Source organism: Callithrix jacchus, chromosome 12, assembly GCF_049354715.1.
Source record: "Callithrix jacchus isolate 240 chromosome 12, calJac240_pri, whole genome shotgun sequence".
In the NCBI taxonomy this organism is placed as follows: domain Eukaryota; kingdom Metazoa; phylum Chordata; class Mammalia; order Primates; family Cebidae; genus Callithrix; species Callithrix jacchus.
In genome coordinates, this window is record NC_133513.1 from 24,422,197 (window position 1) to 24,439,114 (window position 16,918).

At 45.9% G+C, this 16,918-nt stretch overlaps 1 protein-coding gene across 2 annotated transcripts in view; it reads left to right on the forward strand.

Annotated features, from left to right (window-relative positions):
- Positions 1–3,975: 3,975 nt before the first annotated feature.
- PRKCB (protein kinase C beta) overlaps positions 3,976–16,918 on the forward strand; it is a 389,607-nt gene continuing 376,664 nt past the window's right edge. For both annotated transcript variants that reach the window (XM_002756001.6, XM_035267200.3), the window contains exons 1-2: positions 3,976–4,340; positions 5,360–5,391. In XM_002756001.6, coding sequence (XP_002756047.1) covers positions 4,168–4,340; positions 5,360–5,391 — 205 coding nt within the window. In that variant the 5' untranslated portion in view covers positions 3,976–4,167. The remainder of the gene's footprint in view (positions 4,341–5,359; positions 5,392–16,918) is intronic.

Below are 16,918 nucleotides of genomic sequence, written 5' to 3' on the forward strand. Positions count from 1 at the left end.
CCAGAATTATGAAAAAATAAATTTTTGTATTGCTAGTCACTCTGTTTTGATATATGTATGTGTGTGTGTATATATATATGTGTGTGTGTATGTGTGTGTATATATATATGTGTGTGCATATATGTGTGTATTACATATGTGTGTATTTATGTTTGTGTATATATGTGCATATATATGTGTGTGTATTATATATGTGTGTGTATATATGTGCATATATATATGTGCTTGTATTATATATGTGTGTGTATATATATGTGCATATATATATATGTGTGTGTGTGTGTGTGTATTATATATATATGTGGAGTTTCCCTCTTGTTGCCCAGGTTGGAGTGCAATGGCGCAGTCTCAGCCCACTGCAACCTCTGCCTCCTGGGTTCAAGTGATTCTCCTGCATCAGCCTCCCAAATAGCTGGGATTACAGGTACCTGCCACCATGCCTGGCTAATTTTTGTGTGTATATATATATATATATATATATACACACACACACACACACACACACATATATATAATACACACACACACATATATAATACACACACACACATACACACACATATATATTTTTTGAGATGGAGTCATGCTCTGTAACCCAGGCTGGAGTGCAGTGGCAGGATCTTGGCTCACTGCAACCTCTACCTCCTGGGTTCAAGTGATTCTCCTGCCTCAGCCTCCTGAGTAGCTGGGACTACAGGCGTGCACCACCATGCCCAACTAATTTTTTGTATTTGTAGTAGAGACGGGGTTTCACCGTGTTAGCCAGGATGATCTCGATCTTCTGACCTCCTTATCTGCCTACCTTGGTCTCCCAAAGTGCTGAGATTACAGGTGAGAGCCACTGTGCCTGGCCTTTTTTTGTTAGAATTTTTATGGCAGCCACAGGTCTGTAATGATGAGAACTTGGACCCCATTCCCTGCCAGAGCAACGTGCCTGCTCACTGCCTCTGAAATATTTCAAGTGGCCAGCATTCACTCCTTCCTGAACAGAGTGGACCTGGGGGTCTCTGGTGACATGGAGGGCACATTCCCGATCTACAGGGAGCCACTGTCCTGCAGCTCCAGGTGGCACCATGCCATGTTGCCCTAATCTCTTGCCTGATCTACTCAGTTGAACTCTTCACCACTCTTCTGCCTCCACCCTTTCTCCCCTGCAATAGAATTTGCATGTAGTAGCTATCATAAGGGTAAGCTTTTAAAAAGAAAACCCTGTAAGTCATATCAGGCCAATCCTCAGCTTCCAACCCTCCAATGGCTTCCATTCACTGGAGTGAAATCCAAACTCCTTATCACATTTACAAAGCCTCTGGGGCCCTGCTGCCTCCTTGACCTCATCTCATAAGTCCTCTCCCCTCTCTGTTCATCCAACCACTGATGCCTTCTCGCTGTTTCTCCAGCACAGGTATTATGATCCTCCCCCAGGCTCTTTGCATTTGCTGTTTTCTCTGTCTGGAACCTCTTGATAGTCGCCTGGCTCACCCTCTTACTTTATTCAGGCCTTGCTCAGATGTCCCCATATTATAAAGGTTTTCCCTATGGTCTTTATAATAATGCTTTATTTTTCTTTAGAAACATTCTATTCTCACCACCTGGTATGGATTTGTTAGTTGGTTAGGTTATTACTCCCCCTTCCCCATTAGACTATAAGCTCCATGAGGACAGGGACCTTTGGTTTACTTAACAGTATCTGGAACAGCACATAGTAGGTGCTCAGTAAGCCTTTGTTGATTGAAAGACCAAATGTATGAATGAGTGCAGGAATGCAGGCTCCATTTAATTATAGCTTTTTTTTCCTAGAGAAGTCAGAATCTGGATATTTAGGTAAAATTCTATGACATGTGAACTAAAAAAATAAAAAAAGAAAAAAAATACTGGGTTAGCTTAAAAAAAAAATAGAGTATCTAGAGCCACCAGTTTGAGACCCCTGACCTACAGGAATCTGGGTCCTATGGGAACCACATTTCTCATCCTCAGTTGGTGCAACATCTTCAGGAACCAAGTGGCTCTTCTCCATCTACAGCCCTTGCATCTCCAGGCCCTGGCGCCATGAGGTACTGTTTGTTGTTAGAGACCAAAGTCATTCAGGGCACTTCATTCAAAAGGCAGGATGTGGGCTGTGAGCTTCCAGCTCATCAGTTCAAAGGAAATCTACTTCAGCAGCAATGTCTCCTGGGATGTTTTCCCAAGCCTCCCTGGGAGGTGGTGGGGCCTCTTAAAGGACTAATAATAGACAGGCACATCCAGTTTTCCAAACATGTCAACCTTAAAAGTGAATGCTATTTTTTCCTCCTTACCTTTGAATTACTATGTAGGAGAGGGACATTCTATGATTGCCGCCCTTACTCTCAACATGCTACCTAATAATGACTTACCACTCAGCAGCTTCCAGGCAAAATTGTCATAGTGGGACCTGAGCTCTTGCAACTCCAGCCCGCCCTCCTTCATCCACCACTACTCAGGTTCACCCCTTTGTCACCAGGATGCTTTGTAGTCAGGCCAGCCCAATCACCATTCAGCAACGGTGTGACCGTGGGTGGGTCTTAACCACTCTGAACCTCCCTATCCTTATCCATAATGAATGTTACTAGACCTACATAGGGTTGTTGCAGGGCTAAATAAGACAGCACAAGTATCTGACGCCCGTCAATCACTCGATATTTATTATTAAACGCCTCCTGGGTATAAGCGGGAGTAAGGAGTGCTGTCCTTTAAGTCTTCATTCATTCACTTGTTCATCCATGCACTCAATCAACTAATATTTATTGGGCTCTTAGGAGGTGTCAGGCACTGAGCTTGGTGCTGGGCAATATGATGGTGAACAGCCCCTTGCTCTCACAGAGTCTAGGTCTGGTGAAGCAGCTCACGGTCTAACGAAGCTCTGTGTTCCCAGAGTGGGGGACATGGTGGCAGTGGGTGTGTTTAGGCCTCATGCATGAACACGGTGCTAAATAACACTGAATTACGCATGCAGACAATTATTCCCTTTCAGTTAGCTTCAGATCCCATCAAGGAGAGAGTCCCGGTTGGATATTAATGTCTTTAACCCCCCTCTAACATTTGTTAATTTCCTCTCTTAACAAATAAAAGATGACTTCAGTCGAAGATGCTTTGGACAGATGACGGCACCTGGAGATATTTTAATAGTATAGCTATTTCTTGCTATTCAAACTCAAACAGATAAAAAGAGATAGGCTCTTTTCCCTCCAGTTGGTGCACAAATATGATCAGAATTTGTGAAGAGGAGTCAGAAATGAATGAAATTTGGAGAAATACTGATCGACTGAAATCCTTCCTCCCCACACAATTAGCCCTATTTTACAGTTGGGGAAACGGAGACTCTTTGCAGAGGGGATGGACACAAGGTAGGGAGTTCTCTTCCAAACGTGCAGGCGGCAAGCAAAGCCAAGAATCTTCTTTGTGGTGGAGTTAGAGATATATAACATAAGATCGCTCCTCCCCTACCTCTGCAGAACGTGTGTGTCTATGCGTGTGTAAGTGTGTGCGGCCACAAGCCTTTCCGAATGAGTGACAGCGGGAGCCCATCCCTCCAGGAGACGCGTGCAGAATGACCAATGGGATGGATGGGGGTGGATGGGTACCAGTCTCCGCAGAGGCCGGGGTGGTATTCGCTGCGCCCCACCCCTTCCACACGCTCCCTTTCGCCCCGTAGGTCCTTCCACTCTCCTCCCCGAGGCACCCAAGGGACTCATCTTCTGAACGCAGCCCCGGAGGCCGAGGAAGGGGTGGGGTAAGGGGAGAGGTACGGGTTCGGCGACCCCGGGCCGCGGTCCCCCCGCTGCAGCGCTGCGGCTGTGCACGCTTCTCCGCGAGGGCCGCGGCCGCCCCGGCGCCGATATGTAAAGCAGCTGGCGGCTCTGGGCGGGGCCTGGGCGCGATGCAAATGAGGAGGGCGGGGCAGTCCAGGGGCTCCGCCTCCCTCCCCCGCAGCTGGGGCCAGCGGTGCCAAGCGCAGCTGGACGAGCGGCAGCAGCTGGGCGAGTGACAGCTCCGGCTCCGCGCGCCGCGGCCGCCAGAGCCGGCGCAGGGGAAGCGCCCGCGGCCCCGGGTGCAGCAGCGGCCGCCGCCTCCCGAGCTTCCCGGCCCGCAGCCCGCGGTCCCGCGGCCCCGGGGCCGGTACCTCTCCGACTCCGGCTCCCCGCGCGCAAGATGGCTGACCCGGCTGCGGGGCCGCCGCCGAGTGAGGGCGAGGAGAGCACCGTGCGCTTCGCCCGCAAAGGCGCCCTCCGGCAGAAGAATGTGCACGAGGTCAAGAACCACAAATTCACTGCCCGCTTCTTCAAGCAGCCCACCTTCTGCAGCCACTGCACCGACTTCATCTGGTGAGCGCGAGCGCGCAGGGCACCTTCCCCGGCCCCCGAGGGCAGCGCCGCGCCGGGGACCCCCTCTCCGCGCCCTCTGCGCCCTCCGCGCCCCGGGACCCAGCGTCCCCGGACTCCCCGCTCCGGATCCTGCTGCCGGGGATTCCGGGAGGGACGGTCCTGCGGGTGCCCTGTCCCCACCGCGGTCCCAGACGGGCCGCCGCGGGGCACCTCCTGCCCTCTCCTGCTCCTAGGCACATCAGAACGCCCAGGGGCAGCGTCGCGGGAGCCTTTGCTCCACCGGGCTCGGAGCGCGCGGCGTCTGTGCCTGCCCTGGCGGGCAGCGTCTCGGGTGCTCTCCGGCCTGGGGTTCCCTCTCTCTCCTCCTGCTTCCGGGCGTGAGGAGCCCTCGCCCCCACCCCTTGTTTCCGGGGGGCAGGGCCCTGGGTGTCCTCTATCTCCCTGCGGGCATGGGACATCCTTTCCCTCTCTTCTGTGCCTCCGCCCAGCGCCCAGTGTTATCTCCCAGTGCACCTCCCCGAGGGCCTGGGTTCCCCTTTCCACTCGTCGTCTTCCCCTTTCACATCACTGCGGGCCCCTTTTTGCCCCCGTCCCCCAGTCATGAGGCGTCCTTTCCGCCTTCCCAGTCCCCCTTCCAGGGGACATCACCGCCGCGGAGTCACTCTTGCCCTCCCTCTGAATGCGTCTTCATCTCTTCTCTTTCCCCGAGGGTGCTTGGGGCATCTGTGGGCATCTATCTGCCGCCTGCCTTCAGCCCCTACCCCGACGGAAATGGTTCCCCCTGTCCCGCCACCTGGTGGTCGTAGCCTTTTCTCTTCTGCAGAGTGAGGGGAGATGGGGGTTACAGCCGAGCTCCCACCTACCCCCACAAAGGCGGAAGAGTCTTGGGCACCCGCCTGTGGCTGCGAGGTTGCACCTGGGGTACAGCGGCGGGGAGGAAGGGGAGTGACTCTGTGGGGAACTAGTTGGAGGCTGGGCCCCCCGGGCTGCCTGACATACACCTCCTTCTGCTTTTGCAGGGGCTTCGGGAAGCAGGGATTCCAGTGCCAAGGTAGGCTCTGGGGCTTTGGGGGTGCTATTTGTGGGAAGAGAGGGCGAAAAAGACTTTATAGAGGAAGTGACTGAGTTAGGCAGAGAGTGAAAGAATCACGTTGGTCAGAGTGACCTCCCAGGCTAGGAATTCTTCACCACAACAGGGTCCTTTTAAGGGGTGTGTGTGTGTGTGTGTGTGTGTGTGTGTGTGAGATTGGGGCCGATGGAGCTGGGAGACTTACATGGCAAGGAAGTGCACCTACCCTTCCTCCCTTCCCAGCTCTGGAAGAGTCAAAGCTGTCTCCTGAAGAAATCCTGATATGATCAGTCTGCTGGGAGAGAAAGTGTCCTCACGGGATGCTTCTGGGAGAACCTATCCTCCTCAGTTCCTTCTCCTTTCTCTGCCCATGTCCCTTCCTTATCACACCCAGTGAGGTTCTGCCTCTCCCTGTCTTGCAGCGGTCTCTGCAGGTGGCTGCTGTTTCTCTGCAGATGGTGCAACCCCTAGAAAGGTGACTGTGTTTGTCCCATGGGCCTCCTCTCTCTCTGAAAGAAGTAGTTCCAGATGGGGCATCTCTCAGATCCTGGTTTAAATCACACTCTCTATCTTCTCAGTAGAAACACAAAGGTCTCCAGGGCACTGGTTACCTGAGTTCCTGCATCTGGCTTGAGATCCTGGACTCTAACCAGGGGTATCAAACCCGCTGGTGGTGGCTTGAGACTTGATCATGTGTAAGGTGCCCCCTCCCCCACCACCGCTGTCTTTGGGGCTCATGTCTAAAAGGCAGATTGCAAATTGGCGCTCCAGGACCAAAAGTCACCCGCAGCTCTGTGTAGCCCTTAGAGCGTCTTAAACATTTTGTGAATTTGATGTCAACATTTGAGGACGGGGAGATTTCAAATATACGTCCTAATTTCCAACTTTAACTTTGTTGAGAAATGGTCTCACTTTCCGCGTGAAACGAATTGTTTGGAGCTGAGAGCCGTTGTCGTAGATGGGGCACAGCCTTACCATTTTGTCTCAGTTGATCCCAGTTAGGACCACTTCACCCATTTTTGGCCCCTGTTGGCTTTTAAATTTGCAACCTCTGATCTGGAAAGTTTGTGTGTGCATGGTTTTCTTTTTAAATTTAAATTTTCACTCTTAGGCTTGGTGAGATTGAGTTTGGTAAGAAACGACACATTCCTGGGGTATTGTATCTTTAGGGGCAAACTGACCACCACCTTGGTGAGTTGGGTTTAAATCAAAAGAAGTATTTGAGTGTGGAAGTCTGACATGTAATTTAGCACTGACTGACAGTTTTGTGGCTGCACCTCCACCCTCCAGGGAAAAGCAAAGTGATCTCTAGTGAGTGTAGGCAGCATTGTCAGTGGTGCAGAATGCTCGCTTGCTGGCAGCATGGCACTGTGCTCCTCTGAGATCTCATGCTTACTCTTTTGAGATCAGGGCCTCAGTGGGCTCAGTGAGCCCTCCCAACCTACCCAGCCTCTCTTACCAAGATTTGGATCTTCCACACCACACCAGAGGACTCCTCAAGTCTCTTTAAGTGGCAAGAACTTAGGCCCTGGTGCAAACAAGTTTGGATTGTTTTCTTGAACTTTGACCCCTCAAACAAAACGCCAATGGTGTCTTGGTGCTGGAATGTGCAATTTCTTCTTTGAGGTTGCCTTTCATTTGCATGAATCAGTTTCAGTCTTTGTCTCTTGCTGAGGCTGGGGGCGATTTTTAAACATTTTACCACGGCTTTTCTGTGCCACCTGCTCTGCTGTTACTGATGGATGGGAAAGGCACTTTGGAATGTGCAAAGCATGTCACATCTGAAATAGGAGATCCTTTAACTCAAAGTCTGGAAGATAACAGGAATTTTTTGGTGTTATGACAAAAAGGCAGAATTGAAGTTTGTAATGATATATAGCCACTTTAGAGATAGGAATGTCTTTGTCTTTTTTTGTTTGTTTGTTTAAAGACAGGGTCTCACTCTGTTGCCCAGGCTGGAGTACAGTGGTATGATCAGAGTTCACTGCAGCCTCAAACTCATGGGCTCAGGTGATCCTCCCACATCAGCCTCCTGAGTAGCTGGGACTACAAGTGCACACCACCACGCCTGTCAAATTAAAAAAAAAACAAAAAACTTGTAACAAAGAGGCCTTGTGATGTTGTCCAGTCTGGTCTTGAACTCCTAGCTTCAAGCAGTCCTCCCACCTCAGCCTCCCAGCGTTGGGTTTACAGGTGTGAGCCACTATGCCCCTCTGGACTGTCTATTTTAAAAATTTTCTTTTTCTGCTCCCTGTCTCCCCACTAAGAGGCAGTGTAGAGAAGTGGGCATGTGCACAGGCTACCAGGCAAGTCCCTGTCAGTCTGAATCCTGGCTTTGAGACTTCCCAGGCATGTTACTTAGCCTCTCTGTATTTCAGCCTCCTTGACTATAAAATAGGGCCAATAACAGTACCTTAGTGTTGCTGAGCAGCTGCAACTCATTGCAATATCCAAGATGCTTGGACCAGAGCTTGGCACAGAGTAAGCTCAGAAAATATCAGCTCTTATGATTGTCCCCAGACTACCCCAATGGTGGGGCAGCTGGCAAGAGAAAAGACTGGCTCTGCAGGGTTGCTTTGCTATGGGACTGGATGCCAGGTAAGAGTCAAAATTCAGCCATGAACATCTGGTCACTCTGTGTGGCTGCTTTGATGGCATATTCCATTTGGGCAGGAGTAGGGAGGAGGGAGGGGAGGGGCAGATTGGCCTGAAATTAAGATGTTTAGAATGGGGGCATATAGGAAGGAGGGAAACTTATCCCTGGCACTGTGTTGCCTGGGACTAATTCTGGAACTATAGAGGAGTTTCTTAGTATCTGATTGTTCTTGGTACCAGATATTTCCTCTGAAAGTGAATCCACTTACAATGGAATCAACAGTTTATACAAAACACATAAGGTTTTATGATCTCACTTAAGTCAGCAATCCAGGGCCCAGAGCCTCAGGTTCATTTCAGCTTTCTGCTCCACTCTCTGGGGAGTTACAGTTGTCTCATGGTCCAAGAAGGATGCTAGACTCTGCAATCCTCATGCCCTTCCTTCAGCTAGCAGGAAGGAGGAAAGGCGTAAAGAAGGGCAAATAGAACATGCTCAGTGTCACTTGTGGGAGTTCTCAAGATCCTTCTACCTATATCTTATTAGCTAGGGTTTAACCATATACCCACCTCTTGCTGTAAGGGAGCATGTGGGAAATGTAGTGTTTTATTTCAGGCAGCCACTATTTAGAGGATATTTTCATTTCAAAACTATAAGCAGAGAGAGGATATTGTCTCTGCCACTCGCGTAGGAAACGTGTAGGATGATCGCAAGGCAAAGACACCATTGAGAGGTACCCTAACGGCCTGTTCTATTGTCATGGAAATTGGGGACACTGCTATGGGTTTGGGAGAGGAAGGATGGAAAGCCCATAAACCATGAGAAATTATGGATTTCTGTGTGCTCAGGGGAGCTTAAGAATAGATTTTCTTGCTTTTGTATGATGATAGGGCAAACCTCTAGGTTGACTGCCACATAATTTCTCCCTTTTTGTTTCCACCCTGTCTATTTCTTACAAAACCACTCTCTGGGAGGCAATTTAAGAATGTATTTGATGACAGGGAACTGGGGCTGAAGATCCCTCTTGTGAAATTGCCTAAATTCTATAGTAGAAGTGGAACTCCTTTGACAAGCAAGGCAGATTTCTCTCTATGGCATTCTTTTTTTTTTTTTTTCTTTTTCTTTTATTTTTAAGATGGAGTCTCACTCTGTTGCCCAGGGTAGGGTGCAGTGGCACCATTTGGACTCACAGTAACCTCCATCTCTCGGGGTTCAAGTGATTCTTCTGCCTCAGGCTGCTGAGTAGCTGGGATTACAGGCACCCACCACCACGCCTGGCTAATTTTTGTATTTTTAGTAGCAATGGGGTATCAGCATGTTGGCCACACTGGTCTCGAACTCCTGAACTCAGGAGATCCACGCGCCTTGGCCTCCCGAAGTGTTGTGATTAGAGGTGTGAGCCACTGTGCTGGCTGTCTCTATGGCGTTCTCTACAGGAACTTAGGACCTGCATTTGAGCTTTAATTGTAATTAATTGTAGAATGAGACTGTTACTCTAAGAAGACTTTATAGTTTTGTAGAGAGAAACACTTTATTGCTTTATTTTTTATTTTGTTTTTAGAGACAGAATCTCACTGTGTGGTCCAGGCTGGAGGGCAGTGGCATGATCATAGCTTACTGCAGCCTCAAATTCCTGGGCTCAAGCAATTCTCCTGTCTGAGTCTCCTGAGTAGCTGGGACTGCTGATGTGTGTCACCATGCCCAAATTTTTTTTTTTTTTTTTTTTGAGATGGAGTCTTACTCTGTCACTCTGGCTGGAGTGCAGTCGTGTCATCTGAGCTCACTGCAACCTCCACTTCCCAGGTTCAAGCAATTCTTGTGCCTCAGCCTCTCAAGTAGCTGGGACTACAGGTATGAGCCACCATGCTCGATTAATTTTTATATTTTTAGTAGAGGTGGGGTTTCATCATGTTGGTTAGGCTGATCTCAAACTCCTGACCTCAGGTGATCCACCCCCTCAGCCTCCCAAAGTGCTAGGATTACAGGTGTGAGCTATTGAGCCTGGCCAAATATATATTTTTTAATTAAATTTTTTTTTTTTTTTTTGGTAGAAATAGCAGGTCTTGCTTTGCTGCCTGTGGCCTGGTCTTGAACTCCTTGCCTTGAGCCAGGAGTCAAATTCTGCTTTGGCCTCCAAAGTGTTTTTTGTTTGTTTTTGTGAAGAAAGCGACTTTGGGAGAAATAGAGAGGCAATAAAATACAGAGATTCAGAATTCAGAGCAAGGAGATGGAGTCCAATAGAACAGGTATGAATCTTTGATCTGCCACTTACTCCCTGTGTGACCTTGGGCAAGTCATCCCCAAGTAGCAACCTTGGGCTCCTCGTCTGTAAAATGGGGATAATAGTACCTAACTCATAGGGTTATGGGAAAGATGGTACATGAGAAATGCCCACATTAAGTATGAATGATGCTAAGTGAGACCATTGGTATTACTTGATTAGCTGTAGGCAACTGTCGAGGTGGGAGAGAGTTCATTCTGGAACTTGTTAAATGACTAGGCCTCTTTCATGTACTCAGATAGTTTTTCTTCTTGGGTATATTTCTTCCTGGGTATTGGGTAACACCAGTGAGTGCACAGTTCAGTGTTGGGCCCACAGACCCAGGCCAGGTTAGCATTATCTTTCCTTCCGAGAAAGAGCTGAACTTGCCATGGACTCTCTAGAAAAACCCCAGTGCACAGATTTTCTATGAAAAGCTAGAATTAATGATTATAATGAGTAAGCCAGCTTTTCTTTTTCCATGTAGATTAGAAAACATGTTTTTAAATCTTCTAATTGAAATTATTCTTAAAAATACCCCAAAGCATGACGTGACTCCAACCATTGTGGTTTTAATCAATATCAACTCTATCATATCAAATATACATTTATTTTAGTGTGTAACTAACACATGTAGAGTAGAAGAGTTGTACTTTTTTATACAACAAAAAATAAAATGTTCATTTTATTTTTCGTGAAAAGCTAGAATTGATGATGATAATGAGTGAGTCAGCTCTTCTTTTTCCCATGTAGATTAGAAAACAGGTTGTTAAATCTTCTAGTTGGAATTATTCTTAAGAAACCCCAAAGCATGACATGAATCTAACCGTTGTTATTTTTATGAATATCAACCCTATCAAATATAACTTTATTTTAGTGTGTAATTAACACATGTAGATTAGAAGAGTTTATATGTATGTATATAACAAAAAAATGAATCAAAGGTTAATTTTATTTTGGGCAGTGTTCCCTAGAAACTTATGACACCATATACTTCAGGTTGAATTTTCTTAGTAAAATCATAAAGAAGGCCATTTTTTCAAAAAATCATTAAGTCGGGCTGCAAGTTTAGAGGTAACTTCTATTGTTTCACTTCTCTTTCTTCCCAGAAGCAGACACCAGAGACCTGTGAGCCAAACTTCACTCACCTTTTAGCTTATTCAGAACGTGTCCTGCGGGCTTCTATGTGAATAAAAGGCAGAGGCTTTTTGACTTCATGTTTGATGATTTGGCTTTTTTTCTTTTTTTTCCACCTGAAGAGGGATTTCAGGCTCAATGTCCCAATTGAAATAAGAATCTCTGAGTGGATTAATGTGGAGTCTTAAAAAGGAGGGCTGATTTGTTGGAGAGGCAACAGCAAATTCATTTTTTAGTGTAGAGCACCCAGGAGGAGCCTGAAGCTTTGTCACTGGGCAACAGAATGCCTTTCTAAGTAAATATGGAAAATACAACCTTTGAAAATCTAGCTGATATGATGTACAGATTCTTAGGAAATAATTTTTCTTTTACATTACAATTTAATATGTATATAAACATTATAATTTATTGTAATATATATTTATATATAAGCATATTATAATTTATTATATATATTACACATTATAATTACCATATCAAAATGGCACCTTGAAACTTTGTGAACTCCTTATCAGGGAGTGTGATATAATCTTGGGATGCATGGAATTTAAGAGAATTCATAATGCCCTAAAATTGAACATAAAAGTTTTTGTATATGTGCTTTTTTCTGGAGATAAGATCCATCGAGTTCTTGAATTTTTTTTTAAATTTATTTAACTTTAGGTGCATACTATATCTGGCATTTCTCCCGGTGTTAGCCCTCCCCACCCTCCCCTCCCCTCCCCACTCCCCACTGTCTCTCCTCTGGCCCCTCCCAACTGCCCCCAGTGTGTGATGCTCCTCTCCCTGAGTCCACATGTTCTCATTGTTCAACACCACCTATGAGTGAGAACATGCAGTGTTTGGCTTTTCGTTCTTGTGTCACTTTGCTGAGAATGATGGTTTCCAGATTCATCCAAGTCCCTACAAAGGACACAAACTCATCGTTTTTTATGGCTGCATTGTATTCCATGGTGTATAAAAAATATATTATTTCCAAGCACTAATGATACTCCAGACTCTGCCGACAACCAGATGCAGCATGCTTATAGTGTATCTAGGCCAATAAGAAAGATATAGGAGACAACTGGTCAAATGATTAACGGAAGGTTTGAAAATAGTTGTATACCCATTTGCACTGTTGGGATCACTCTCTTCTCTGTCTCTGCTTATCCTTCTGTCTCTTTCTCTCTGTTTCCATCACACACACACACTACACACACGCACACACACACACACACACGTATACACACAGGTATAAGTAAGTAGATCAATATGTCATAATTTTCAAAACATGCATCTTTTTCTGGTACTTTTCAGATACAGGTAATTAAATTACTAAGTATAATTTAAAACCTATGTTCTGGTCTTTTAACTATGCAGTCCAATTAGTTTTTGGGTAGCTAGCGGGATCTGCTGAAAAGTTCATTGTCTCTGATTGATGCCTTCAAAGGTAAGTCCCTTATGTTCTGGCATTTGCTCTAATGTCATGAATTCTTTGACTTCATTCATCCAATCTCCCCACTGAAATTGTACGAAATTCCATAGATAGAATGTTAGCCTGTTTACAGAGAATACAACATCCACAGTGTTTACATATGGCATTTGGAGGTGTGATGGCTGCTTGAAAATCCAGTAGGAAATTCATCTGTTCACTACATACATTCATTTATTCATTCATCCATGTCTGTCTCCATCCATCCCTTTTTCCACTTATCCATTCCTCCATCCATTCACCCATCTTTCCATTCTCCCTCTGAAAGTTCTTTTTTTTTTTTTTTTCGTTCAGGCTGGAGTGCAGTGGCACGAACTTGGTTCACTGTAACCTCTGCCTTCCGGGTTCAAGTGATTCTCCTGCCTCAGCCTCCCAAGTAGCTGGGATTACAGGCGCGTGCCACCACACCCAGCTAACTTTTGTACTGTTAGTAGAGACAGGGTTTCACCATGCTGGCCAGGCTGGTCTTGAACTCCTGACCTCAAGTGATCTGCGCACCTCAGCCTCCCAAACTGCTGGTATTACAGAAGTGAGCCACCACATCAGGCCTCACTGATTGAGTTCTATGTGCCAGGAGCTATTTTAGGTGATGGAATACAATGGTGAATGAGATTGAGAAGATTTCTATTGTCATGGAGCTTACGATGTAGTGGGGGGTGATAAGACATTCTACAGATCAATGCACCCATATTTAATTTCATTTTTGTTACATACTTTGAAAAAAATGGACTGGGTACTAGGAGAATATATAATGGGAAGCTAACCTATGTAATGGTTGGGGATGCAGTCAGTGGTCTGCAAATTAAAAAAAAAAAAAAAAAGCCCAACTTCTCATTCTCATTTTCGGACGTAATTGGAGAAACTTGTCAAGGAACTAGAGCTAAAAATCTGTATTGTAAAACCGCCCATGTCCTGGATAATATATGCAACAGGACTGAGGGCAGGGCTCATGCCTGTAATCCCAGCACTCCAGAAGGCCGAGGTAAGAGGATTGCTTGAGGCCAGGAGTTCGAGACCAGCCTGGGCAACATAGCGAGACCCTATCTCAATTAAAAAAACAAAATACATGCAAGACACTTATGTTTGTGACTTTCTGTGGAGAAAACCTAAATATTTATTTGTATCATGGCTGCAGGTAAGATGAGTCAGCATTTGGTTGAGCTCGCCTGTTACCTTAAGATGGCTTCTTTCCCAGTCTGATGGAGAACTTCATCTTTTCTTAGTTAATAACTCAGATAATGAGCTAACTTCCTTTTTGTTCAGGGTTTGCAGTTTGACGTGGCTGTTCTCAAGAAGAAAAATCAGACAATTTCCGAGTTAGAGGAGCAAGTCTGGGCCAACAGATTGAAAATAAATAAAAAGAGAGAGTGCAGCATTTCAGTGAGAGGCATTTTGAGCTGAAAGTCGGTTTTCAGGGGGCACAAGATTACTCACATTGCGGCCCAAATACTTTCCTCACCCTGTGTCCATTTCTGATATATTACAACTGTTCATCCCTTTGGCTTAGGCAGTATTTTCTCTTGTTCGGAAGATACCTTTCAAGTAGTTTAACAATATGTTGACTCACATATAGAGAAAGGTCTTTTGTCAAGTCTGTCTTTCTGATTTCATTAAGGAGAAAGTCTCAGTTGGTGTTAATATATCTGTAACATCCCTCTAACACAAATCTGGGCATTTCAGAGATAGCTGTTGAATATTCTTTATTTTTTATTAAAAGGAACTACAAGGAATCAGGAGAAAATAAAAACACTTTAGTTTCTACCTATAAACCAACTTTTTTTGGGGGTCAGGGGGTACACTTTTACCTAATGTTTAGCCTGGCTCTGTTCTACCGTAGGCTTGATTCTGTACTGGCTTTTCCTCCTCGTGAATAGGGAATGAAACTTTAGTGTCTTTTGTGGACATTTTTGGTGTTGTAAGGATGCTCAGTGTTCCAGAGGGTTGAGAGGCACGGCAAGGGCAAGGTCTGGTGAGATGGCAGCTTTTATTCGGAAGTGCTAAGCCGTTAATCACCACCATGGTTGTTATTATCCTTTAATTGCCATTTGTCCTGCTTGTCTGTGTCTCCTGGGCATCTCCTTCCCCTTCAGCCCACATGCAGAAAGTTGCCCTTCAGAGTCAGGAGGGGAACTCAAACCCAGGCCAGAGGGCTGTGATATACTCCTATTGGGTCTTGGAACTGGCTAAGTAGGTGAAAATTAACTGGTTCAAGATATGCAACATCATTAGTTCAATCATAACCACGTTCCTGGGGTGAATTCTAGCTTTCTTTTTTCTTTCATCTTGCTACTTCCCAGAGATCAGACTTTGGGCCCCTAGAGAGGGAGTATCAAATTGGGCTTGAGAGTTCGGGCTCAAATCAGACCTGATTTTAAATCCTGGCTCTGTTTCTCTATGTCTTCATGACCTTTGGGTGGGTAAAACGTGATCCTGCCTTTATCTATCCATCCATCTATCCATCCATCCACCCACCCACCCATCCATCTGTCCATCCAGCCAGCCATTCTTCCATCCATCCATCCATCCATCCATCCATCCATCCATCCATCCATCTACGTATCTGTCCATTTATCCATTCATTTACTACATATTTACTGAGTGCCTACTACATATCAGGTACTGTTCTGGGCATTGCAACTAGAACAGTGAATAAAATAGCATCCCTGACTTCATGGAATTTACATTCTAGCAGAAGGACAGTGATAAATAAATAACATAGAACAAATGTATTGTATAATGTCAGGGTGCCATATGGGCTTTGAAAAGAAATAAGACACTTTCTTCACCCTAAAAGATCCTCCTGGTCTTTTAAAGGGAGAACAGCACATGGCCAATTAGTTCTGAGACATACTGTAAAGTGCTACACCAAAGATGTAAAAACACTTTGGATGGCATCCCTACTCCTCCTCGGACCGGTGAAGATTCCACAGAGAAGGTGACATTTGGGAACAGTCTTACAGCAGGAGTGGGAGTTCCCAGATTGACAAGGGGATGAGGGCAGGGGAGGGTGTTTCAGGCACAGGACAGGACAATGCAGTTGAGATAGGAGAGAGAATAGGGCACAGGCAAGGAACAGGAAGAAGAGGGTGTGAGGGAGGGAGGAGCTGGTGGGAGACGAACGTCACATCAGAGGGGTTGGCCCCTGTGAAGGCAGTGTAGTGACTAGGAAGTGGTTGTTGTCACTGTTTTAAAGTGGGCTGTGTGGGGGTGAGTGAAATGGCCAAATGTTTGAAAAAGAGGAGCATGAGGTGCCTTTGGCAACAATACTTGCCATGACTCAAATTCTGAAATTCCAGGCCTTCAAAGTTGGAAATCAGGCAGAAGCAACTGAAATGGCCATTTAGAAGCAGTGGGGGTGCCTTACCGGAGCACCTTGGGGCTGATGCTATTTTTCACACCCTCAAGTGACATTTGGAATTTCATGTCAGTCATATTGTTGATTGTTCTATTTTGAGGGTGGTTACTAGGTTATTTTTATGGTTCTAACAATAGGAATATCTCTCTCTACTGCATCCTTAGATGCGGAGGGCCGTAGAAATGAATTTTCCTCTGAAAGGCATCCTCCCACTCCCTCTCCCTCTCCGCTGCTGTCACCCAGTGGGTACGTGTTTTGAGCACATGGCGGTGAAGAGTTTGTGTTTTGGAGAAAGAAAGGCTCCGGTTTAAATCTTGACTTCTTGCTGTGGGACCTTGAGCAAGTTGCTTAACCTCTTTGAGCTTCTGTTTTTTCATAGCTAAAAGGAAATAATAATAATTTATGTGAAGTGTTTCTTAGCACCCTACCTGATGTATATACAGTAAGCACTTGATAAACAGCAGCTATTTCTATTCTTCCTAGGACTGGGCACTGTCCTCGTCCTTACTGAGTTTATAATCCTGCTGGGGAGGCAAGACGAATGCTCTTGGATCAAGGAGACGATGTAAGAATGGATGTGCTTCCATGTTGTGGTCAATAGCATTAGCTGCACCTTACAGTGGATCTGAGAGAGAAATGCTTGGCTGGGGCCAGAGAGGTGATTTGAGCATGGGTGAACACAGTGCTTTC